Source organism: Egretta garzetta, unplaced genomic scaffold (genome assembly GCF_000687185.1).
Source record: "Egretta garzetta isolate BGI_Z169 unplaced genomic scaffold, ASM68718v1 scaffold118, whole genome shotgun sequence".
NCBI lineage: Eukaryota > Metazoa > Chordata > Aves > Pelecaniformes > Ardeidae > Egretta > Egretta garzetta.
Window position 1 is genome coordinate 2756067 of NW_009260484.1, and position 27176 is coordinate 2783242.

The 27176-nt window shown below is 46.2% G+C and overlaps 2 protein-coding genes across 2 annotated transcripts in view; one reads left to right on the forward strand and one right to left on the reverse strand.

Moving 5' to 3' along the window:
• Positions 1–2852, reverse strand: part of TSNAX (translin associated factor X) — a 32709-nt gene extending 29857 nt beyond the window's left edge. Inside the window, exon 1 of the mRNA XM_035899689.1 lies at positions 2786–2852. Within this exon, the coding sequence (XP_035755582.1) occupies positions 2786–2852 (67 nt within the window). The remainder of the gene's footprint in view (positions 1–2785) is intronic.
• An 18114-nt stretch (positions 2853–20966) lies between these two features.
• EGLN1 (egl-9 family hypoxia inducible factor 1) overlaps positions 20967–27176 on the forward strand; it is a 44663-nt gene continuing 38453 nt past the window's right edge. Inside the window, exon 1 of the mRNA XM_009644141.2 lies at positions 20967–21363. Within this exon, the coding sequence (XP_009642436.2) occupies positions 20967–21363 (397 nt within the window). The remainder of the gene's footprint in view (positions 21364–27176) is intronic.

Genomic DNA, 27176 nt, shown 5'->3' on the forward strand with positions numbered 1-27176 from the left:
GCAGGAAGATTTTGGGAATGCACCATCAATTTAGCCGACTTGTAAATGAGCAAGTGGGAAAGAGAAGGTCAGGGAGAACCTACAGGTTTACTGCAATATCCAGCTGGGAAAAAAAAAGAAAAAAAAAGACCCAACTGTGCATTGCCTTTATTCCTAATGTTTGTATCTTCCAAGGGAAAACTGGCAAGTGACCGGCTATGAATAATGTACCCATGGGGAAAGTTTGTTTCTAAACATGAACAGTTAGTGCCTGGCTTATGTCTGGGTGGGTGTGCTGGCTATTTCATAAAGATTTCATTCTACTGAGGCAACCACATGAAAGAATTGCTTTGGAGGAATTCAAGGTGAGAATATCTTTATTCTGCATCTACAGCAACACCAACACCCTTAATGCCGTAGAAGCGAAGTGCAGAGACTAACCTTTCTCCCCCATTTCTCCCATGCCCCTCTCTGTGCCTGAGCCCCTGGCAAATTATAACTGCAGTGATACGATCCTTTATATTAGTAGATGCTTCAGTTCGGCCAGCTTGATGTAATGCCGGGCTTTTCTACCACAGTGGCAGGACACCGAAAAGGTATGGGCTAAAGTTATGCTTTGTTACAGTTTAGGAAAAGGTGTTGATGGAGTAAGAGCTGCAAACAAAGCCGATCCAAAACAGTTCCTTCAGCTATGGGAGTCACAAAAGTGAGGGAGCCTGAAGGTGCAGTTCTCATCAGAAATGGTAAATTCCATCACATAACAGCAGAATCTGCATATATTTTTTTACACCTATATGAGTCTCTCATCTGAACCCTACCAACCTTGAAAAGTCTCAGATGCAGCACCTGCAGCCCTCAGTACCCCCTGGACAAGCAGTGCCAAATACATATTCTCCTTCACCCTCATGGTCCTCTTCAATGCTGCAGTTTGGAGGTAATGGTTCTTAGCAAAAGGGTAAATCTGATTCATCTGTAGTTAACCCTGTATAAAAAGGAGTCTGAGAATAGTGTTTGTGTCAACATCTGAGAGAGGCAAAATATTACATTATATATGGAAAACCCTCATTTATGCCAATGTAAATCAGGAATAATTCTGTTTAAATTGGGTACCATTGAGATGACTATCAGGCCTTGAGAATTCCCAATGTACAGAATATTTTATGCTGTGGTATAGGTAGGGCCAAAAACACAGCAAGGCTCAGGTAGTTAGAGAAATGCTTTCCTAACAATTCCCACCAAAAAGTTCTGTTAAAAAGCAGTTAAGGTTGCTTCAGGGCAAAACACACCCACACAAGAAATGACAGGTTAGGGGAACCTTCTTCCCATAAGTTACCGTGCATGCCTCATATTAACCACTCCCAGTGACAGACTCCAAACCCCAACAAGAAGCTTCCCTTGTTCTGCGGGATAAAGAAACAAACTAAATACCCATCCCTCCTACATGCTTCAGTGCAAAAACCTCTGACTTCTGCAACACCAACATTAGTGGCTGGTGCATGCGTAGAGGCTATGGCGATTACAGGAAAAAAACGGAGATTAACAAGTGCCCCCCTGAGCATGCACTCTGCTGGTACTGCTGGTCTCTGGGACCTTCTTTGGCTTTGTCAGACTCTGTCTTCTCCGCAGTTGACCACTCCACTTAGTAGGCCCCCTCCCCAGTGCAGAGCTGAAGAGCCATTTATTGCTTTTTATTGGACTGAAGGATGAGCTATTTGATTTATTTACACTGGAGAGAATCTGATTCCCTTGGTCCAAAAGTAGCTACATCTGCACCAGCTATTTGTATGGGTCTTCTTCTAGATGATTTATTCCCAGCTGGGCCAGGAGAGATTTTAAATGAAGGTGTTTTGCCAGCCTTAATTTTTTACCAGAATTTTATTGTTAGCATAGCATACAATTTTATGATCAGAGTAGCACAGGATTTTTTTAATCATAATCAGTGTATCACAATTTTATAATTGGCATAGCATAGAATTTAAGCACAGCTTAGCTTATGGTGCCTAATCACCTGGACCCTCTGCAGATTGGGTCAAATCTTAATACTTGGCTTGCATTATCAACATAACAATCATAATCTAGACTCAAAACACACAAAAGAATACATGTCGTTCAATATGGGAGGAAGCAGATGACGGTGGAGGCATCCCTGGCCACAAGGAGATCATGGGTTTTGCCATCCAGCAGCAGTTCTCATCCAAGTCCCACCTAGGACTTGTAACTGCTTGACTTTATATACAGTGCTGTGTGTGCTGCTACGCCTCCCTGTTCTGTGATGGTTGTTCACAACCTGGCTGACCAGGTCCCTGGGACCTTCGAGGCTGATAAGGAGGGGAGTAGCCCGCCCAGTGCCCAGGAACCTTGAGGTCAACAGAGAAGGGGAGGAGAAATATCTCTGGTGCGCAGGACCTTCAAGGTCTGATGAAGAGGGTGAAGGGGACTGATACATAGAATCATGGAATCATAGAATCATAGAATGTTTTGGGTTGGATGGGACCCCTAGAGGTCATCTAGTCCAACCTTCCTGCAGTGAGCAGGGACACCGCTAACTAGATCTGGTTGCTCAGAGCCCCATCCAACCTGATCTTGAAGGTTTCCAGGGATGGGGCCTCCACTACCTCTCTGGGCAACCCCTTCCAGTGTTTCATGACCAGGTTGGTCACAGAGAATGGCCATTTGCCTTATAAAATGTCATTAGTTAGGCTAACCATATTACCAGGGGACAGGAGCATGGGGTACTGGTTACATATTCATGTTGAAGAAGCCTTTGCTTCAAAGTGTGTTGGTGGTCTTCCATCTACCTTCCCACATAGCTTTATATCTTCCTGCACCTGGCTGCTACTTTCATCCAAGTTTCTTCTGTTCCGCAGGGTCATGGTGACCAGTAGTCACCAGGTTTCACCTCGTCATTTAAATGCTAATACAGAGTTAGTTCTGCCTTCTTGGACCCAGGTGCTCTAGGAATAATGTCTTGGTATCACATCAAAAGACTTTATCTGCTATCTTTGAGCCACAGGGGGCTCATGAGCCTTCTCATACTCTGGAGAAAGGTAAAGATGTGTTGGTCCAGGCACAGAAACCAGAAGGTTTATGTTGGTCCTCAGGGGAGGGTGAATTCTCTTCCTATACAGAGTTGCATCCAAACAAAGAATTAAAGACAAGAAGATGAAATGGAGTAGTGCTATAGACCTTTGTCCATTGAAAATGAGCTGGAGAAGACTTTGTCAAGAGGCACTAGTCTAAGAATGTAATTTTGTGTCGTGGGTGATGACCTTGAAGATGCTGAGGACAGTAAGACTGAAAACCTCCTCACTACCATACACACGCCAGTGCTGTGACCTGGTCATAGTCTGTTACTTGACCATGTGTCTCCAAAATTCTGGCCCTGCTCTCCCTGACTGCTGTGCTGTGTGATCAGCTCCAACCTGGAAAACTGAAATCATAATAAAACCGTGCTCATTACAGACTGAACATTTTATAGTTCTGTCACAGTGCAAAAGCCCCTGAGAGCAAACTAGTAAAGGTTTGATATGCATTTATAACCTCACCTTTAAAAAGCTAGTGTGAAGTTTTTATTTTCCTGTCCTTCAGGAAAAGCTATTTATCTCAACAAATCCCAGATAATCTACTTTTTTAGGAAACTGTAATCATTGAAACATTAATCCCAATATCTTTTTAACGCTAAATGTCTTTATTAATGGTTTCTAAATTTACTGCAGGCTATGTAAGGGTAATACATGACATAGAGCAAGCTTGGAGCAGGCGGCTTTGCAGGATACCTGCACATGATGTGCACATCTCTACTCACTGGTCTAAGTATATGGTATCAAAATGAGTGGAATCTTTCCTCTGTTTCCACGACAAGCATACATCCCATATGGAAGTCATCAGCATCAACGCTAAGCTTTCCAGTAAACTCTTTTGAGCCACTGTTATTAAAAATACATTGCACATACACCTGTACAAGTTGAAATCTTGGAAGAACATGTCTATTCCCCAGAAATCAAAGTGTTTTCAGTACGGATGCCTGCGGGGGACAGTGGTCATAAAGCAGACAGAGAGCAAAAGGAATGCTGAGATTTCAGAGCCTGCATGATTGCCCACAGCTGTACAAACAGTACAGTGGAGAAAACAGATTGACCTTGGCCATGTTTTCAGAGTGCCAGATAACCAGGTCCTTCAACAAGCCCTGCTTCAACATGAAGAGGAAAGAAGAGACGGTGACCCCGAGGAATGCGAGGAAACACAATAATGAGTAAAGCAGCAACATTGCAAGTCAGCAACTTGAACATCTTCAAGGAACTGGGATAGAACTGGTTGGTGATGAAAGACATTTGCCTTATGTACCTGACAGCGTGAGAAGTGGATTAGACTGGATCTCTGACAGCAATATCTCAAGTGCAAGTAGACAGCACCCTTCAAAGCATGAATTATTGTGCCTTAACCGTTCCATAAATACCCATGGCAGTGAAATTTCAGCCTGTTTGCAGGGAATTTGAAATAGAATTTAAGAGGCAAAAAGTGTTTTGGTGTGCTTCTGAATCCACAGGGCTACGGCTGTCTTTTCCCAGCTTATTAGTGCCTGTATCCTCCTGTATAGAGAGAACATTGGGAGGCCCCATTCTAGCAAATAATTGCAACGCTCCTCTCGCTGACCTCCCCTTCACCCTTGCAAATAGATATTTTCTTTGCTGTTTCCTCACATGACTGGGGAACACACCCTCCAACACCAGGACCACTTGCAAAAGCGCAAACACTATCACTAAGGCTGGCCATCAGCATCCCCTCTAACTCTTATCTTGGGCTGTGCCCTGCTAGGGTTGTTAAGTTAGAAGCTTAACTTCGGGGATTCTCTCCCCCGCCGTGGTGGATGAAATACAGTGGATCAGCTAACTGGAAGAGAGCCCACTAGACGTTAGACCCATGAAACACGGAGGCTTGATGCAGGAGGAAAGCTAGAAACGAACTTCCTCCGGGATCTCCCAGAACTCAGAGCAGGCTGTGGAGGTGATCCTCAGAACGGTTGTGGGAAACAGCTTGAGGATTGAAGCAAACCTTATCCTTGCTGTGCTGGAAAACTGAGCATTACACAATACTTGTTCTTCTCACCTTGTGAATTCTGCCTTTGCAATGTGCAAATCCTCAGGGATACATGTGTTCACTGCCATCCAGCATCATCCTGGTAACTAGAGAATAAAGAAGAGATGTTTGGAGAGCTTGGGAAGATCACCAGGTGGGGCGGGGGGGGGGGGGGGGCAAAGATGGCAGAAAGGAGAGGGAAAGGGATCAGAAGGTGAAGGTCACTATTCTGTCCGTCAGTCACTGGTGGAAAGCTCCCCTCCTAGCACAGGGACTATGAAAGTGCTTCCCTGTTAAGGCTTCACCTACAGCTGCTGCCAGCTTGGCAGGGAAAGCATCCCTCTGATGAAAACAAATTCCTGTGTTCCCCTGACATTGAGTTGCTCCTGCAACACTGCAGCTCTCAGAGAAGCTGAGTGACTCCAAGGAGAATCACTGCATTTACCCTGGCTGTTTTGCTTCCCCCTTTCAAACACTAATTTTATATTCTACAGTCAGCCAAGCAACTCTTCGCAAATTTTACAACCTCTTCTCCCCAGAGCCTGAAGGCATAAAGCATTCACACAGTGCACAACCTGAGAACTGAAGTATAAAATACATGAAAACACATAAAGCCTGTACGGAAGGTCCTGAATAAGGTCAGTGAATCTGCCTACACCTTCGGGAGCAAGCACTCACCTGACTGATCAATTAAGAGTTAAAAATAGACCGTGTTAAAAGCTGGTGAAAGCACAAGTAGGCATAGCATAGTATTCAGATCTGTCACACAAAAATCCCGTATCTGATTTACGAGAAACTGTGTGGAACATGTCCTCACCAGATATCTGCCAACTATGTATTGAGACCTTTAGAACAAATTTAGAGGAATGAATAATTACAAATTGCATTTAATGAGTAGCTGGGAAACAGGATAAGATGCAAGATGAGTCTTTCAAAACCAGATGATGCCAAGCTAAGCAATTATCTTTCTTAGATGTGACAACCCCATCTCTTTGGCAGAGGAAGCATGGTAGGTCTCACCTGTTGGACTTCGGTAAAGCATTTCATTCAGTGCCACTACTTAGGTGATTAAAAGGCAAACTGGAGAAGATGGAGATTAGTAGGCAAATTGTAAAGGGGTGAGGAACTGCCTGGAGGGGAGCAGGTAAGTAACGTTGGAAAGGTGCCGTGCTGGAATGAGGGGGTTCCAGTCTTAGGGCTTTCAATATTTTTACGGACAGTTTAGATATTAAAAAACCAGGAGTGTTGTGAAACATGACTGAAGTGTGATGAAATCTGTCAACAGCAGAGAGCTGGAGGGTGTTGCCGGTACTCAAGAAGTTATGGATATCACAGCTAGAGATCCCTGAGAGATGAAATTATACAAATAGAGTCAAACGCTGCCATAAAAATTGAATGGAAAAAAGATGGAAATGATGCTAATTGTAAAAAAGGCACTGGAGGAACTTCATCCGGAATACTGTGTACAATTGCAGTTAGCTCTGTTTTCAGAAAGCCCTCAAACTGGAACAGGTGCTGTGAAGAGATGTCCAGGAAAATTATAGGGAATGGAGAGCCTGTCCTGTAAGGCACGGGAAGAATTTCAACAAAGCAAAGGATGAGAGAGCTTACAATTTCTCTCCATAAACACAGTGGGGAGACAGGAGGGAAGAAGACAAACTATTCAGCTTGAAGGACAATCTGACCCAAAAATACCTGAGTGCAAACTGCCCATCGACAGACCGAGTCCTGAAAGTAGAGGGAAGTTCCTAGTTACCACAGGCAAGGCCAGGCAGAGGAAGACAGCAGCAAATGTTGCTGATTTTCGGTATGAGGTGTATTTAGTTTCCAAAGAGCCTGTACCGCGTGGCTACCTGCAGTGACCTGGGCCAGGCCCAGTGCTCCGAGGGATCAGTTCCCATCTCTGCCCCTGCTCCTGTCCTCACAGCAGCTGCTGGTGGTGGCCCAGGAAGGCGTTCCTGGAGTCTGGTCTTACACAAGCGGGCGTCTCATCGGTTGCACAGACTGGGAGGCAAATCTTTGAAGCTCTGTCTCCCAGCCCTCAAGGAAGGTTGCTCTCTTTTCTCACAGTGCTGTGCAAAACACAAAATCCTCTTCTATTTCTCCAGCTGCCCCGGGCATTGCTTAATACTTGCCAGCTTTCCAAAGGCGCTCTTCATTTTGATCTTAGACAGTAGTCAAACGGCGCATTTCTCCAGCCCAGGTTCTTCCACCGCCCAGGCACTAGGGAAGAAGCAGGCTCTGTGGCAGGCAGGTTGCTGAGCCCATGTGCAGCATTTCTGCCCCTGCCACCTCACTGCTTTCTGCCCCTGCCCCAGGGCTGTAGCACCCTGTGCTCTCAGCGGTGGTGGCACAAGTGTCTGTGGGGATCTACCAGAGCAAGCACCAGGCCCGGCCGAAACACACGCACCAGTGCAAGTTGCCAGGAAAGTGCATGCAGGCTCACAGGGAGAGCAGGGGGAAGAGGAGACATGCAGCTACTGTTGATTATCCATGCTATGGCTACACATCCATAGTGGACCAGCTGCCTTTCTCACTGTGGGAAAGAAACATGTATTTTGAAAAGTTTAATATGATCTTTTCTGGACCCGACTACTTTAAAAACAATATATTGACCATGGTGGACGGCAGAGTGCTAAAGCACATCACAGAAGCACTCTTTCAGATTTACAAACTGCAAAGCCTGGTGGTTGGAGGAAGAAGGGGCAGAGGAGAGTGGGGGTCAGGCAATAGGACGGTGAGCTCTCTCATTCGCGCCAACACATCCAGAGCACCTCAGACCTCCAAAGCCATTGATCGTTTCCTGGGGACTGGCTTTCCACATGTGTTCGTAGCGATGCACACTTTCACCTACGCTGCTTTGACCTGCAGCTGCCTTACAAGCTTGACGCTGACCGCCAGGAAAATGCCCTTTGTCACCTTGGCACTGCTGGCCACACCAGGTTTAATGAACCACCTCCCTTTTTTTCTTCAGTGTGGTACTGGCTTTGCCATAACTGGAGCTTTTCCAAATCCTCCTTGAGGCCACCACCTCTCTGCTCTCCCTCCTCCTTGCTGGCAGTGACTTTCTGTGGTCAGAGGAAGGAGTGGGTACCTGCAGGGTGTCCTCCCCCACGGTGGAAAGCAGCACCTGCTGGGAAAGTAAAAGCTGACTTATCTTTTGCACATGCTGGCATCAAGGAGGTCCACTGAACTTGTCCATCTGTGCAGCTCACGTGGATGTCAACTCCGCTGGCACCAAGGAGTCCCGTGGGCTTTGGGAAGGGGATCTGGCCAGTTTTCATAGGAAGCATTAACACTGTGAGCAAGCTCTTGGAAGGCAGGGGATATGGGACTGGGTTATATTTTAAATTTGCTATTAACACAGTACAATCCTGGCCTGAGCCCAGGGCTCCTGAAACCACCCAATACCTATGCTAATGGTGGCAGCATTCAGAGGTAAACCTGTTCCCAAGCAGAGGGGACACACCATTGTCCCAGTAAATAGTTCAGGAGTCTACCTTTAAAGCGGAGCTCCAGCACATAGGGAGAAAAGTTGCTATTTCGCCCACTCCTTTATATGTTGGCCCTGATGTCCCCGTCTGGATGACCTTTCACTAGTGTAAAACCTCCGAGGGCTATTTTCATCCTAGTGTAAATCAGCGTAGCTTCAGGGTTGGCATCACGGGAGGTTCTCATCTCATGGGGACTGTCCCAGCACAACCTTCCTCCCCAGCACACCTCTGGGCTGGAGATAACAGGATCTGTTGTACATGCTGACTGCTGCCGGCTGTGGCTGTCCCCCCCACCAGAGGAATCCTGAGCCAATCATTTAGCATTTCCCCCTTCCCTTCCTTAAGAGTGGCCCCAAAAAACTACCACTATCTTCCCTTCAGGCAGTGTTTCTGCCACCCTGCTCCCTCACTGCAGCTGGACTCGTCCCAGGTGAGGAGTGTAGCTCGTTGTCTTCTGTGGTGGAGAGAGAGGGAGGTGCCTGCAATTTAAAAGAAAGCCATTTATGCCTCCTAAAATCTGAACTGCGTCTCTCTCTGACGACTGTGCTCCTGACTCTGATGCTTCATTTAGACACCTAAAATGACATGGGGGTAAATCCACACCCTTCTGCTTCCCAGGCATGCTGTTTCACAAGCAGAAGCGTTGTAATTCTCCTGTTTGTTGCTCTCGGCCGCTACGTGTTAGGTAGGATGTTAGATAACGTACATCCTCCCACGTCCTGGCAGAGCTCTTTCCCCCAAGTGGCATAAACGATGGCTTTCATCTTGCTACACTAGATATTCAGCACTGCTCGCTGTAAAGGATGCGTATTTTCATATCTGGCTGTGATCAATAAACAGTTCCTATCTATGACAGCAACTGCCTGCAACATCGAGGGTTTGGATTTTGTTATGTAATGGTTTTCGCAACAGCTATCTTTTTTTAATCAATAGCCTGAGAGTCTTTCTCAGGAAGATTTGCATTGCATGATCAACAACAACAGTAGCCCAAGCCAACTTGATGAAAGGGACAGTTAATCCCAAAGAGCCAAGTAACTGGAATGTGCCCTGCTCTGGGGGGGGGGGATCAGTCAGCTACGTGCATACAGCTGGGTATGGCTGGTGTAGCTGAAGCTGGTAGTTAGCCAGAGGTTTGGGGGTTGGTTCGTGGTTTGGGGTTTTTTTTTTTTTTGAGTAGGTTTTTTTTTCTTAAGTAAGAAAAACATCCACAGTAATCTACCCACATGGAATATATGCAGTTGTCCTTGTTTCCTCCTCTCTTACTTTCACCTTCTGCTAATGTAATTTGGGTGACAAGATTTTTTCCAAATGCCAAATTAGGATAAACAGCAGTTGGGTGCAACAGATGAAGGGGAAGCACCAGCAGGCTTTTCACAGATGAGTAACGTGTGCATAGGGCAGATCTGAAATGCATAAACCTTGCAGTATTTTACAAAAGTGGGCAAAGGAGGTTAACTCATCCACACAGGTAGAGTCCTACAGCTGTAAGGTCTCTGTGCTTCACTGCCCACTCTCCCCTTCCTCTGGAGGCTACTGCTGCTGCGATGGGATGGCTGAGCTGCATGGGAAGCAACTCCTAACCCAATGAAGTGTTCAACCTGACATGTTAAAACAAACTCCCTCTCACCCAAGCAGGGGAGTGAAAAGAAGCCCAAGGTGTCATTCTTCATGGAGGTAAAACACCCCAGGTGACACAGCGCCCCATACCCAAGCAGGGTCATTTCCACATATCAACAGCAGTGGCGTGCACCTGCTTTACACAGATGCAGTGCCCGGTGTGGTGAGGGGCACTCACATGACACTCTGAGTCATGTTCAATGCAAGGTCAGGTCCAAGCTGATGACGTGTGAAACACTTGCCAGAAGCCAGCCTGTGAAGCTGGCCCTCCTCGCCATTGACCCTGCGGAGCTGCACACACCCTGGCAATGGAGCAACATCTTTAAAAAGTGTCCCAAACCGAAGAGGAAACAGCAGTCACGGTCAAAGCTAGAGCGCAGGTAGGCAATATTGCCTATGCTGCCTGAACGCCGCTCGGCTGCATGCAGAACATCTGCTTAACAAGTGCAAAGGCCTGAATTAAGTGAGTTTTAGTATGTTACTGTCGTCTTAGTGAGGTCCAGTCCCTGACTGTATGCACGTTCCTAGGCTGCCGCAACATGAAGTAAAACAGGTTGGCATTAATCATAAGTGAAGGTACCAAAACCTGCCAAGCCCATGCCTGGTGCTTGCTAGAGCAGACCCAGGGAGCACTGCACTTCAGGGCACCTGGCTGGGTTTGTCAGGCCAAAGCCGTTTCCCTGGGCTCCCCGGCTGAGCTGGCAAAGCTGACTTTTGCCACTGCAGGGATAAAAGGCCAGGACTGGGACTGGCTCACACTGCTCATGGGAATGGCCGAGCTGGAACAGGGAGCTGGCAGAAGACCTTGGAGAGTTGGGTATACTGTCCTCCTGCCATCAGAAGAGGGGGAAATAGCAGAGATGGGAGCAGGGACAGTAGTTTGTACTCTCCCATTCCAGCTTCCCAAGCTCTGATGTGGCTAAAAGATGTAGCAAAGCCACCACCATTTTCCAAAGCTGCTTGCTTTGCCAGGGATGAGAGCCAAACCTGACTCACGTTAGCATTCCCTGGGTCTTGCTACCTCAGTGCCCCAGAGCAGCTCCATGTCTCCTGACGAAATGAAGATGGTGCTTTTATTTCTCTGTCAGGCTTAGGGAAGCCACAACACAGCAGGGCAGATGGAAGGAGAGCTCAGGTAAGTCCCACAAAGGGAGAAGAGCCTTTCTTGGGTGTGGGGCAGGCTGCCCAGGATATCCCCAAGCCACCCATTCACAGGAAACCTAGCATGGCCCTCATGAGGCCACCTGAGCACTGGTGGAAACCAAGCCCCCCCCCAGCATAGGGCTGGGAAGTGGCATAGCCGAGAGGGATTAACATCGCTGTGCCCTACGTGCTCTAAGTTCCCGCTGCTTCTGTGCAGGGAGGGAGCGAGTTCCTCCTGCCCGGCCACACGCTGCCTAGCCTGCACCATGGCCCCGCTTGGGTTCACACACGCTGCGTGATTGCCTCCATGCAGATAGATTTTGTCAAGCTAAAAAAAGTCCTGGTTAACTGTTGGGTTGACCGTGAGGCCTAGCTGTGCTATCGAGGAGGGAAAAAGAGGCCACCTCGAGCTGCAAAATCTTACAAGCCTGCAAAATTAGGAAGGCAGCACGCTGGTGGGAGGTTGGGTAGTTGGTGGAGTGGCAGAATTCCTGCCGCAATACAGAAATGACTCATTTTCACCCCACAGGCCTTCCCCCAGCCGTAAGAAAAACAATTTTACTTTTTACATATTTCCTGGAATATGTGGCTTTACTCGGAGTGCACTTCACACTCTTGTAATGAAAGGGAATCCAGTCCAGTGGGACAAAGTCATTCTTGGAATAGCTTTCGATGAAATCAAGAGTTACAACTGGACTGACTTTGGTGTAACAAGTCCTCAGGATACTGGTGGCTGCTATAGTCATGTTTTTGTAGGCAGTCTGGATCTACTAGTTTTCCGAGTATAATAATTGCAGTAAGAAGTGTGATGTTTTGTAACCAAACTAGTTTACACTGGCAAAAGCCCTACTTTGAATGATAGAGAAGTGACTTATACTGTTAAATTTCTTTCAGTTTTTATTTGGGAATTGCTATTCTATTATAAAATGTCTTTATGCTGCCTGCACAATAGGTGGGGATGATTACTTCTGCATTGTTGTTACTGTGCCATTTTCTAGCATAGACAAACTAAGACATTTAAACTTTTTTATATTTTGTAAAATACTAACATTAGAACATGGTTTGGAGAAGAAAGACACTATTATCTTAAAAATGATAAAATGGATTGATGCCCTAGATTAGCCCGCAAGGCAAATTCTGTGTGACAGTAAGAGAACAGAAGTCACCAAAAAAAAGTCTAGAATATTTTCTTTATTTATTTTTATCAGACTTGGGATCTTTAATCCCTAAGTTCCATGCATAACCACCTGCATGACCCCAGAGCCTATATATTTCTATTTTAGTTTCTAAGACTCGAGTTAATCTTGTTTGCAGCATGCAGAGAAATGGAGCAGTATTCTGTAGGTGATACCACCTAGTGTCATACCCATTTAGAAATACATTAGCACTGTGGTATCACTGCCTGGCCAGCCCACGGGGCAGTGGGACACCAGCAGCCTTGCCATTGCCAGTTTGGCTGTGGGTAGGTTTAAGGAGCTTTTTGGAAGCGCATGCTTGCTGGGAGCGTCTCCTGAAAGTGAAAGGTAGCGTGACAGAGCATGAAGTTGCAGGGATAAAATCAAAGTATGGGGCAGTATACGGCATCTTCCTGAAGGTGGGATTTCACCTTGTATTTTGTCAGGGAGGGAATGGAGATAGGCTCTGAAAGCAAAGACAGGCAGCTGTGTTTGATGGTTTAAAATTAGGGGAAGTCGAATCTGTGCTTGGTGAGAACAGCTTTACAGTATTTCCACATGTATAGCACACGTCTTAGAAAAACTACAGATCAGTGTCACACTGTTCCTTAAAATAAGCCCCCAGATAACTTGCACAACATCTCAGCAGAGGCAGGAGAGGTTGTGGAGGAGGAGTCTGTGTAGGATTCTAGCAAGCGATCTTCCAGGGAAGAAGGGGCTCTGGGCTACCTGAACGTGCAGATTGCTTCTGAGTGGCCCTTCGTGGACTACACCAATGAAAATCGGGTCCTTTGGCGTAGAGCCTCCCCTCAATGACCTGTTTCCTCAGGCAACTTGGAGCTCACAGCAATTAGGCTGTGGGCGGGAGGAATTTGCTCTGGGGGTGGCTGGGCTATTCTGGCACCCTGCAGCCGTGAGGAACCCCCAGGGCTCCTCGCTCTCTCGCCCATCGTGGGAGTGGTGCATAGCCTTGATGGGAGAGCGATGGGGCCTTGGGACACCAGAAACAGTGGTGCTGGAAACAGCCACTGCTGCCAGCGATTCAATGTCCTGGGCCTCATTCGTGGCGAGCCCCAAGGAGTGCGTGATGCTTGGGGTGTCGCAGCAGCAGCAGCAGGACGCCTCCGGCTGTGCGCCTTCCTGCAGCAACCTGGGGCGCAGCAAAATCGCTCCACAAATGTGCATGTACAAGTAAGTCCATCTGCACAGATATAGTAGTACCATCAGCCACAATATAAACGGGCTTGCATAAATTGGGCTGAGTACTTCTACTGAGATAAGGACGTCAAGTGGGAAGGGGTGACAAAACAGCAAGCAAAGCGAAAAACTTTTGCAGCAGCTCTGTGAATACCTGCAGGGCAAACGTGTCTGCATCTTGCAACCAGAGAAAGGATGTTGCAGCAATCTAGGTAGAAGAGAAGGAGAGTCTGGCACAGTTTTGGCTGCGAGGCTAGGTAAAAAAGACTGTATCGTGTAGATACTATGCAAAAATAGTCTGCAAGGCTAAAAATAGAATGGATATATCATGGTTTAAAAAGAGATGAAGCCAGTGAAGATTGAGAAAGTCAAATGAGTATAGAAAATCAGCACAAACTTCACAGCTTATAAAAGACAGATAAATGGAAATTAAATTATATTAACTCACATTGCCTAGTCTCAATCTCTCGTCACCTGAGCCAAAACAAGCAGACAGTTTTATTTACTGTTTTTTCATTTTCCTGGAATATACAAACTGCAGGCGCTGTATGCCAGACCTCCTGTGCTTCTCATGTATGGACCATGTTTCTTGCTTGCACAGGCCCCTCTCTTCTGCCAGCGCCTCAAGCATGTGCTTTCGTGGCTACCTCAAAAACTGCCTGGAGGACTGAAAAGGGGAGAAGTAAGAAACTGGCTGTGTCTGGAGGAGCCGGCTGGGTGTGAATCCCACTGCTTTCTGCAGGCCAGACACCTGCCTTCTGCTTTGCGGGGTTTTGCAAAGTATTTCATGCACCACTGTCTCCTGTCAGGGGGTTAGGATGCTCACCACATGAGGCTGGTGTGCTGATCTTGAACAGGCAGGCGCCAAGCTGCCCAGCTCTCGCTGTGAACAGGGACCAGTAGCTCACATGGGCAGCTGCCTAGCAAGTCTTGGCACCACCAGGGGTGCAGCCAGCTGCCAGGGGGTGTTTGGGACTTTAGTTTGAGTCAGCACCCTTAGTTGAGCATATATCCCGCTTAGGTACTCTAATCTTTCATCTTATTTAACCCTCCATCCCTGCTCAGGTGTATTAAGGGTTTAATTCAGCATTTGCAACAGGACCCAGATAAATGAGGAGCTTAACATGAAAGGACAAGGTAAGCAGAGGGGCTGCAGCAGAGGCTGATCCTTGTTCCTCCTGGGGGACAGCAGAGAGCCCTGCCATTTATGCCATGCATTGCTGCAAGCACCAGGCATGAGCTGGCTCAGCATGGTTTGGCCAGACTCTGCGCGAGGGTGTAGCACTCAGCCCTGGGAGAGACAAGGGCAGCCATGGGAGGAGCAGCCAGGCTGCTGGGGCAGCTGCAGCACCCCCTGGGGTGGCACAGGGAGAGGAAGGGAGGGAAGAGCCCTTCTCAAAGCCCTCCTTGGGCAGTCATAGCCCCTACGCAGCCATACGGCCACAACCAACCCAGAGACCCAAGTCTTCTTCCAGTTGTAGTTGAAGGGTTAATGTCCCAGTCTACGCCACCCCCGGCTCATCACCATTCTGCTGCCAACCCTGACTACCCTCCCGGGTTCGTCAGCAAAACTGCTTGTACCTGCTTCCCTCGGCCCTCTGGAGTTGAAGCGAGCTGTGCTCGCTCAAGCAGTTGAAACGCCAAGGTCTGCCTGCATCTAGTTCATTGCTAGTAAATAGGTCAAGGAAAGCTGGCGGAGGAGGAGGAGGGTGTTGTGTAAAGCCTGCAGAGATGTGCCCAAACTTTTCTCATCCCCACATGCTCCTTGACTGCCTCTTGCCCGCCTTGGCAGTTACCTACAGCTAGCATATAGGTGCAAAGCCACACCGCCCTGTGCATGCTGCCAGGGGCATGGTCCCTCCCTGCTGGAACGAGGGGCAAAAGCAGGGAGTTGCGGACGGTCCTGGCCATACAGGGCATGCATTCTTCTGCCTCGGCGGGGCAAGAGAGCCATGGTTCTCACACTGGTGATTTTCATGCACCTAGTTGCTTGCAGCTAGGAAGAAATTGTTTCAGTGCTGCTGAGATCTTGACTGCTGGGCCCTGGCAATGTAAAGGAGAGGGACACGCTCTCCTCATACGTGTAATACATGTCCTGTGGTGTAGGTGGGTTTGGGGTTGAGCTTATGAGAGCACAGAATTTGCAAGTTCTCACCTCTTCCTTCCTTCTCAAGCACTCTCAAACCGATATGCCGCACACCCAAAACAAACCGCTTCCTTGCAAACATCTGTACTACCAAGTTTTATGTAATTCAGAACTGCAAAATCACTTTCTCCAGGTACCTTAGAGAGCATCAGTGTGAGATACTCTGACAAGGGATCTGAGGAGACCTGGCGTTCACTTCTCTGGGCAAGCAGAACCTTATTTTCTCTAAATAAGATGATTATCAAGGGGGTGTTTGTGCCCATTCTTGTTTTTGGGGACTCTCCTTTCCCCGTGCTGCCATGACTCATAAAACTTGTTAAACCAGAGTATGCCTAGCAGGAGAACATTTAATTACATAGCAGTTGCAGGGTAGTGATGGAATTTATGTTTGACAGGCTGACAGCAAGATAGCTTTATCTACAAAGCTGTTTAGATGTCAGTATAGCCAATTCCATCCGTAAAGCTGGGCAAGCCATACCAGGCACCAAACCAGCAGGGAGGAAGGTGAAGTACGTGCCAGGAGCAGGCTCAAGACACTGGTGGTTTGCATAAACAGCCTGAAAACGTGCCCGTCATCACCGCGTCTGGGGCAACGTGTGGAAACATTATCTGGTAAACCAACAGCCTCGCACTGCACGGTGACCTAGATAGGAAACACAAAGCAGGGAGGGAGAAGGTGAGACTCCGCACTGCTGTAACACATGGATCGGGTTATTTGCTGCTGCTTTTATCTGGCTATAAGAGTTTAATAGTCAATAAACCACTTGGAAACGAGTTCTGGCCTGTCCCTTCCTTCTCAGGCGCTCTCACATCAACACAGCACGCAGCCAGACCAATTTATGAACAACGTATTTCAGTACTTAGCAAAATATTAACAAAATATTCCGAAAACCACTCTGCGCATCTCAGCTACATATGCACCGCTTCCCGAGTACAGTCTCAAGGTTTCTGTGATGCTGCTCAGAGGGGTTACACCAACATTGGAGCGACTGCTCTTCTTGTGGTGTGTGTGTGTGTGTGTAAACAGGTTTGTTTACATGAAGGAAACTCTTTCCACTCTGGCCTTTGAGATTGCAGTAGACTATTCAGCTGGAGCAGGCTAGAATAGGCTAGGATAATTTTGTTCACTGCTATCAAAAAGCCAAGGGAAGTGTCTGGGGGCTAATGTATGCTACTATTTGAAATCCATTCCCATGTGTTTTGTCACGATGTACTTAAAAGCCATACATACATGACCGAGTAATTTGTCAGAAGTTTCGGTTTTGGTTTTTTTTTTCTTGTAATTTACCTTATAAGTATCACACTGTGTCATACATTCTAGCCCATCTAAGATCAGGCTGTTCTGATGTTAAAACTCTCCCATAAAACCTGAGCACGCTGAAAGAAGTAAGTACCGTTCTGGCACCGAAAGCACATCTCCCTCACCTTTAAAGAAATTGTATCTAGATGACACTTTCAGGAAGGCAGAGGGATGATAGTCTTGTAGGGCAATGGCTCAGTGTTCCTATATTTTATCATTTCCGTATTACTTTTATACCAACAAAATAAAGACCTCTCTTGACTCTGAAACTCTGCTGGCAGGCAGAAAAACGTTCAAAGATGGCATATCAAAGGTCTTTGAGATGAAATAATAACTTATCTATAGCGCAGTGTGTTCAATACGCAGCCCCTGAGCAGGAAAACGGTTTGCTTTCATTTTTCATTCTTCTGTAGACAGAATGCTGTCTCCCAAATTAGCTTTGTGGGCTCAAAATTACTGTGCTTAGTCAAAATTAAACCTCTTTTTTTATATTTTTAGAATTTTTCCCCAAAACAATCAAACAGGTAATGGAATATTCCTCTTGCAAATGTATAGTAATTGAGATTTTGATATTACCATGAGGTTGATCTATCAGAAGTCAGAGTGAATTTTTCCCTTTTCAATCCCATTTTTAAGTCATTTCTCTTGAAAATAATACATGAAGCTTGACCCAACAAAATTTTTGCCCCATGTTTAAACTGTAGATAAATCTTGGAAAATACACTGTAGCTACATTTTGGGAGACAACTCCTTTTAATCTGCTGCCACAATCAAGGGACCTACATTAATGAAAATGGCGATTGTTAGGACCGATCTTTCTAGCCTCTGCAGCAGTCAGCTGGTTTTCTTCTGTATTTACATATTTTTTAGAAACTTAGTTCCAAGCGTTTTGCTCTTGGGACTTACCCCAGAGTTATGTTTGCGATTACTCTATCACATATTATCTTAACGCGTGACAGTCCATCAGAGCAATTAAAACATTTCTGTGTGGCAAACTCCAGTAATTCTTACAGCATTTATTGCTGCTGTCACTGATCCCAGCGAAACCCTTTCTCCGTTCGTTCTGGAGAGTGAAAGATCTCCTCCTCAGGAGTGTTTCTGGACTGATGGAGGGAATATCAGGTATCTGTCACTTGCAGCTGACGGTCACTGTGGCTGCGTTTTCCACTCCGCCAGCAGTAGCTTCTGTGTAGGGTCTAAGGGAATTTCTCCCTGCACACATGGTTTTGGGAAGAGCCTTCCATCTTAATTATTCTCCTCCCGACCTGTCCACAGGCCTCATCTCACATTCAAGGAGATCCCGCTCCCCTTCCCGGTCCCACCACGTCGCTCTGTAACCCTCTTTCCGCTGTCTCCATCGGAGCTCGGCGCTCCCCGGCAGAACGGCATTGCAAAACCTCCTCAGGGATGAAGACCTCCTCTATTTATAGAGCGCTGAGCCTAGATGAAAGTTTCCAGAGGGCTTTCTGGAAGGGCTCCCATCTAGCTGCTCTGAAGGCTTACAAAGGGAAACGAGCTTGCTACCTTGCTTCACAGCTTTGCCCCACATACAGAGTTCACTAAACCTTTGCAGGTTTATACAGTGTGCACCAGGCAAGCACTTCATGTTGTACGTTGGCATTTATGAGCCTTTGAAGAAGTTTCCTTCCTGACATGCCTTGTCCATATCTGGATTACAAATGCAAAAGCAGAGGCTTGGGGTAGATTCTCTAACACGAACCCACACTCTCAATTGATTTTTATCCTAGGTCTGTGATTCAGTGCTATCTTAAGACAACAACAGACAGGGAAAACTGTTTTTAGCATCATGCTGTAGTTTTTTCTTAAAAGATTCAGTCTCTTGAGGCCGATATTTTTAAATCAAAAATAAGGTTCCATTAACAAATGCACTGCTGAGCGTTGCTCCACAAAGATATGATTCAGCATTTCTTTTACTCATGTCACAAATGAAATACAGACAATTTCCTAAAATAGGGGAGAAATGGTCACCCTAGCTAAAATAAGGTGGGAGCCAGGCTGGGTACGCAGAGTAGGCATATCCACAAACACAGAGCCTTTGTGTGTATATGAGCTAGCCATGTTTGGCCTCTCGCGCTGATAAGTTGCTGTTTATTAAAAAAAAAAAAAAAAAAAAAAGCAGCAAGTCCTTAGCTACTTTTGCCCAGAGCACATGGCTTTTATTGGAGGATATGTTTGCACAAGGGAGGAGCATTGCCTCCCACCCAAATTTCAACAACGTGTACCATCTGGTAAATAGGTGAAGACAGAGTCTCTATCTATTCTCTGCCTACCCCCTCCAGTTCAAACTCTATCTATATCATGCAGTGAGGAAACTGTAAACTGAGGAACCCTTTTAGGAATCTGGTTTTTAATGAAAACTCCTGAACATGGTCCTGGCATTAGACACAGTCTGAGGTTAAGCCCCCCAAAACCAACCAACCAACCAAACAAACCAACCAAACAAAAAAAAACCCCAACCAACAACAAAAAAAGGAAAATAACATAAGGGGGAAAATGTAAGCCCAATAAAAGAGCAAGGAAAAAAGTGAAATACCCCTCCCAACAGGCTAAGCATTATCATCTTCCATTGCACTCAGGGTGGATGAAGAATGTGTAAATTGCTTGCTGACCTGTTTTCTGCTTCTGCATAAAAATGAACGGCCATTTCTTCCACATTTCTTCCAGTACCAATAAATGCCACCTTATCTCTAGGTCACTAATTAGCTAGCTGGGTGAGCAAGGAACAGGTTCAGGGGTAGCAATTCTAACAGTGACAAACCGATGCAGTATGATAGCAAGACTCAGACGCAACCCAGCTCTAATTACAGCTCTGTAGCACGTACTATCACTCCGAGAACAAACCAAAGATGTTAATAATTCATATTCAGCTGTGCGCTTGCATGAGCTCCTGGTAAGTTTAATTTTCCAGGACCTAATATTTAGGTACTGCTTTGTAAGAGCTTTCCAGCGTACAATTCCAGAGTGGTGTTTTACCAGATTCATTAACACCATTGTGCCATCTCAGTGTCCATTGAAAGAGATGAAACTAATAGTGTAAATTTAGATCATGCAGGGGGAATACAACAAATTTTCATACTAATATAGGAATTTAAATTACTATGTATCTACTACTAGCATTCCTGGTTTAGTAAAGATCTGTCCTTGGTATAAGTTAGTTGGGAAGTGCTTTAAAACATGCTGAAACATCTTACCCTGGCATTAGAGTATTTGTGCTTCTTAGCGTAGGAAACAAGAAGGCACACAGCACCATCATAATGAGCGTGCATCAGTATCATGATTTTTAATATCACGTTTGTTCAGTTCTAAAATCTCAGGAAGTATTTTAATCAACAGAGAGAACCTTCGACTACTAAAAAGTGTAAAGAAAACCAAAATTACTATGTGTGTGTCCCTGGCATGCTGTTCACAGAATTGATTGCCTAAACCACCTCCCTCCGCATCCTTAGAGAGCAGAACCGGCTGATGCCAGCCTTTATCCTGTCTCGGTCTAGAATGTCCTGCGCTTTGGATCTGCCGATTCTCTCCATACGGTTTTGAAAGGAAAGGCTTCTCGCTCAGTCAGAGAGAAAGTAGAAATGGGCCAAGTTATATAATATGAAGTAAATAAAGGTGAAGTTACACGACATGCCTGAGTCAGTTTACCCTTCTGACTTGGGTGGTCCTGCTTTTCCCTCCCTGACTTTGGGCCCTGCTGGTCCACACCCTCTCTTGCACCACATCAAACCACTCGGTAAGCTGATCCAACTTGTTAATCCAACAGAAAACTATTCTCTTGAACTGACTCACCAAAGGGCTTGACAAGCGTAGTGCTAAGGAACATGCTGCTGGAGGGAGCAGAACCACCCCTTTCGGTGGGCAGCAACTCAACACCGCAGCTTAATGTAGGACAACTGCAGAAAGGGTTGCAGAAGGGCAGGAGAGGAGCACTGAAGGCAAAGAGAAGGGCATGGAGTAAAAGCCTGTGTCTTCGGGAAGGATGGAAATGCAAGGAAAGGCACACCGAAGCCCTTGGGAGCAACAGGACGTTGCATCCTGATTTTCATCAGAGGGGTGCATGGGAATACACAGGCACTGTCCTGGCAGCCGGGGGAACGGGGAGTGCGGGAGAGCATGGTGCTGAGCTGTACCCAGTCCGGCTGGACGGCGACGGCTCTTCGGGGTTCAGGCTCACAATGCGCATGTGCCTCTGCGTGCCTGTAGCCAGCCCCGGCAAAGGTGAGCTCTTCAGGACAGATGTGCTGTCCTGATAGTCTAACAAAACATGAGCTATAATATTGTATCCCCATTGTTCAAGAAAAGGGGGAGGGCACCATTGTTCGCTCGGAAAACAAACAAAAATGAAGCCCACCCCCATTCTTCTCAAGGAGTTGCCTCGTCAAAAAAAAAATCAAACCCCTAAGTCCTACTGAGGAATTACACCTAGTCAGTCTTATCAGTTCAAAAACTCCCTCACTATTGTCTTTTCCTTCCTGTCTTAAATTACCAAGACAGGTTTCTCCTTTCATAGCAGCAAGTGTTTGCAGCTCGCTCTTTTCTTGGCATCTCTCTTACTGGTACGACTGCCGCGGTAAGAAAAAGAATTCAGAGATATCAGAAATTGTGCTAGCCAGATGGAGAAAGGGAAAAGAAGCTGCATCTTCACTCAAAGATAAAATGCCCAGTCTTCAAACAAATACATCTTTAGGGCTTCAGGAACAGTCCTGGAGTTCCTCTCTTCAGCTCTGGGTAATAGTTTCCAGGGAGTCGGGAAAAAAACTCGGAGACTGTAACTCCTTAAACAGCAGGACATGTTGCGATGCATGAGCTGAGGCGCTCTCAAGCTTCCCAACCACGGGGCACAGAGCAAACTGTCCTTCTTGCCCGCACCCCAGGGCATCCCTGTTCTCTTTTCCAAATGCAAGGCCAGCCACTGGCAGAAGAGAGAACTACGTGCCTGGCAGCTGAAAGACGAGGAAAGAGAAAATACGATGTGCAATAAATCAGGTAGGCGCAAAATAATCATGACAGGCCACATCATCCTAACACTGCTCGGCATTGTTTCCACCTTGATGATCTTTCAGCATGTCACGATGCTGAATCATGATGACACAGGGGCAGGAAGCACGTATCAGATGCAAAGTGAAAAGGTCATGTTATGATTGTGGCCCTACGAAGCGCTGGAGAGACTTTCTTTACCTTGGAGTCCCTGGTTCTCACGCTGCAAGACTTGTCTGCACTGAAATTGGGAAAAGCTTCTGGAGCAGTTTGGATAAATCTGACCTACAAACAGATAAAACAGGAATCTTCCCCTCCCCCCTCACCCAACTGCTTATCGCTGTATCAGTGCGTGGATTTCAAATAGTGTTTAAAAAATGTTCTTTAGGAGCAACTTTCTGTCCATAACTGGGCTTCAAGCACCCCGAGGGCCTGCTGGCTTGCTTAAGCTAGAGGCCAAAAATGTACGTAATTGTCAATCTTTAGCAAGACAGGGAGTTCTTCTCTAACCAAAGCCAGAAATACTCCCTCTGGAGAAACCTCACAAACAATGTGGAAAAAGCTTTTGAACTTTCCATGGTACAAAGTTTAAAACGAGGACAAAACTGGAATGAGTCAGTCTTGAACATTTTCTGAGCCCTGCTGCATTTCCATAGCTTTACAGATAGAGACACCGAGTAGCTGCACATCAGTAAAAAAAAAAGCACGTTGTCTTGTACTTCACTAGCGTAATTCATTTTTCTTTTAAGTATGAATAAAATTATTAAAGTAGTCAAATATTTTAATATGTATAAATCTCTCTGGATCAACCCTCACCATATTTTTTGTGTAATAAAAATAGGGTATTATTGCCAGAAAAGCAAATGCCTATCATTTCAGACAGATTCAGGGACAGCAAAAACAATTTTAGTTGAAGAGCCCGGAGGAATCCCGCAATATTAAACACAATATTAAATACAAGTTTACACAAAGTAATTGAGAATACTTCTCCTTATAATTTAGCCCAACCCTTGTAATCTCAGATTATAATGAAAGGGCTTTCCTTTAAACATTACACCATTATGACATTGGGTGATAAAACCCCAAATTACTCTGTTACTTTAATTTCAGAAGAAACTCTCAGGGAAACTCCACAAGGGCATCAAGAAGCTCTAAGCGGGATGGGAGGTGGCCCAGGGTACTGCAGATTATTTTCAGGGCTCTGAGCCCGATTCTCCGTTGTCCCAAGGGCCGTGTGCCACTTCATACCGTGACAGGAGAACACCGAGCCCTTGGTATATCGGAGAGCTGAAGCCTGGATCTTGAAAATTGCTGAGGCCCCTTAGCTGATGCTGGCCACAGAGTGACTTGAAGGGGGACCCTGCGGTCCTGTGCTCCTGCACCTTCCCAACCACCTCTAATGGGCGATCCTTTCCTCCCTTTGCAGGAACAGAGGGCAGGGGAGGTATTCGGGAGATGAATAAACCACGCTAACCCTTTGAGCACCTCAGGAAAAGAGCATGCATTCAACAAAGGAGCACTTGCCTTGTGGATGTACTTTGTACAGTATGTCCCGATTAGAAAGGAAGTGAGTTTAACAGAGAATCCAACTCAGACAAAACACTTCTCTGGTTTTATTTGGAAAAGCTGCAAACCTGTTACAGTTCACTTGCTGATATGAAAAGCAAGCTTGAAAAATGCCACTGTTGAGATCAGTGAGTAACGGTTTAGGTGGAATAAGAGCAGTCAGGCTGACGAACGGTGCATTGGTCTGGGGGAAAGAGAGCAAATGCCACAAGCCCCCACGTTCTGAATTTTAATCGTGACGCTGTCGTGGACACACATCTGTCTGACTGACACCTTACACTACCACCAACCTCACGTGTAGCTTCCAAGTGGCCTTCTGGCAGCAGTGAAAAACTTAGCCTGGAGTCCCTGGGACTTCTTTCCCAGTCATAGCAAACCTGTCTGAAGATGAGATTACTTTTTATTTAAACTTTATTTCTAAGCTGATTTTTGTTCTGTGAATTAAACTTCCCTAATCTTGTTATTCTGCATTCCCCCCCCTCTCCCTGGGCTTCACACATTCTTTTTTGGTTGCTTGTACAACCTCGCCGCTGCAGTACTCAAAATAGATAAGGCACAGTCTAAATGCAGCTATTATTACTACTTAATGAAAAGTTATTCATTGACCAATACCCCCCCCCTTTTTTTTTCATTTCTAATAAGCGTATCAGATCCATATCTAAGTGGTGACAAAAAACTATGACCTTGCATCATGTTTATCCCACAACATCCTCATCATGACTGGTATTACTTTAAAGACTTTTCATCTGCATTCTCTGCAAAGCAGCACGCCTCATCATTAGCAGCACGCCTCGTCATTGCCTAGTCACCAGTCAAGTTCTTTTCCGACATTCACTGACACGGACAAGAAATTGGCTATCTTGGAAATGCTGTGTTAGGGAGCAAGTGAAGACTAACCAGCAGAAAAGAAAGAGGAGGAAGTCCCTTCCCCCCTCAGTTTTGGTAACCATCGTGGTGGTCATTTTGCTTTGTATACCACATGTTGCATTTTGTCGTGCTTTGTCCCTACGCTGTCTGTTAAGGAACGAGCTCGTTGGCAATGAATAGCGTCTTTATATGCTCGGAAAACATGTCTAGCATGTTGTAGACCCTACTGTAATATAAATGCTCATTGTCTTCCAGAGCTTCCTTACCACCACCACTCTTTTCTGCAGCTTTGTCACAGGACAACCACCTTCCTTAAATTGTTTTGTGCCACTGGTGAAGGTGCTGTAATCATAAAATATGGCAAATGCTTCATATACCCCAAGACGGATTTTGTTGAACTTGGTATTTCTGTTGAGCATGCTGGGGAACAGTATGTCAAGACAACTTGAAGTAGCTCAGCACATAAGCAAATGTAAAAGCTAAGACTGAGACCTTTAATTGCATCCCAAAAGACATGTGGGAAAGAACAAAAGACTTCTGATGGCAAATTAGCCCATGAATTAATAACTGTCGTTAGGTTTTAGCCAGGCACCATATTTGTACCTTAGTCCTTTTCTTATTTGTTTTGTAGTTGGACTGTTGAGTTTCCAGTCTCTGACTTTCAGCTCCATTATGTTTGCTGAAGGAATACGCAACAAATGCAAGAGGTCTTTTAACTCTTCAGTTTCCTTCTGGCAGAACGTCATTGTTTGCATTTCGGAAGTTTTTGAAAATAACAGCCTTGACTCTCTTCTCATTCACCCTGGTTTAACAATGCTGCAAGTCCAAGGAATTCAGTTGCGTTCACCTCCGTTTAAAGCAAGCTAGAGGAATGCCTAGCCTACTATTTCTGACATACCTCATATACCTGTAGTTAAAAGAGCAGCTCTCGTTAAACCTAGATTGAAAATCTGTCCACTTCATGCTCTGGATTTAAAACTTGTTTTTAAACCACCTCCTTCTGCCTCTACTGCTGTCTTTTCCTCCCTTTAAGAGCAATCACAGAATGGCAGGGGTTGGAAGGGACCTTGGGAGATCATCCCCCCATCAACCCCCCTGCTAAAGCAGGCTCACCTAGAGCAGGTTGCACAGGACATGGTCCAGGCGGGCTTTGAATATCTCCAGAGGAGGAGACTCCACAAGCCCCCTGGGCAGACTGTTCCACTGCTCTGTCACCCTCAAAGTAAAGAAGTTCTTCCTCATGTTCAACTGAAACCTCTTATGCTTCAGTTCATGCCCACAGCCCCTTGTCCTGTCGCTGGGCACCACTGAAAAGAAATTACTAATCTGCAACTTTATCTGATTTTAGTTCCCAGCTTTTCCAGTTCATTCAGGTTTCTTTTTTTGTTTTTTGGTTTGTTTGTTTTTTTTTTAATTCAGCCTTGGAGCCTGCTGATCACATTCACCTTGAAATCTCATCCTTTGGGCATTCACGACCTTGTCCTCTCAGTACTCTGTTTGCCTTTCTAATAATTCACCCTGTTTTTCCTTCTCATTTTGTGTGTATGTACCACAGGCGTTTGTAGCCTTGGCACACTTTGTTCCTCCTTTTACATCCTTCACGTAGCACACGCAGTGCCTAACATTCCTCCAAGTCCTACTGCTATGTCAGTTAATTTTAAATCCAGTTCTGTATAAAGATATAAGAACCAAACCTCTTTAATTGCGTACATAAAGTCATCTCACTATAATACAACTGTATTACGGTCTTAACCCTAACAAGAGCCCGTGAGAAGCGAAAGCATTGCTATTCCACTGTATACAGGGGCAAAGAAAAACCAATTTATCCAAAATCACACGAAAGCCTGCAGCAGCCCATGGATGACCATCCAGAGGATTGATTCATTTCACCTCTCTACCTCCAGACCCATATATTGGCTCATGTATTTGACACTTCTTGGACTTTAGAATGGATTTCTATTTAACTTACAGACAGTGCACACCAATTGCAGGCGCTGCCCCGCACCAGCCCAGCCCATGGCATGAACACTTGCTGCCTGCTCACCAAATGGTTCTCCCAGGGGGTGGGCAGGAGAACCCCCAGCCCGGGAGGTGTCCCTGCTCCGGCTTACCACGAGGCCCTGAGGCGCTGACCACCATGTCGGGCTGTACCACAGGAAATTCTGGAATAGACTCCGCTTTCCTAGCATCTACTACAAGCAAGAAAAATCGTGGTTAAGCCGGATCGATTGGAGCTTACATGGTCACCTCAGAGGAGTCCGGGTCCTCGTGTAGCTTCTGACAGCAGACCCAACTGTGTCGGGACCTTCGTCCCTCCACCGGCGCTGCGCTGCCAAACCAGCTTCCTTTTTCCTGTCAGGAGCTTTGCCGTGCTGATCACGACGCCGGCCCCAACTCCTGGCCTCTCCTGGTTTCAGCGGCCACATCACCTGCTCCTTCTTCCTGCATTTTGCTTTTTTTGTCTCAACCGGCCTGCCTCCAGCCTTCGTTACCGCCGAGGGAGGCGGGAGGTGGGACACAAGGTTACTTGTGCGGGACCCAGCGCGCCTCCCGCTCTGCCAGCTATCCGGGCGAGATATTTTGGGGTCTATGGGAGTGACAAGTCCCGGCCCTCCACCGCG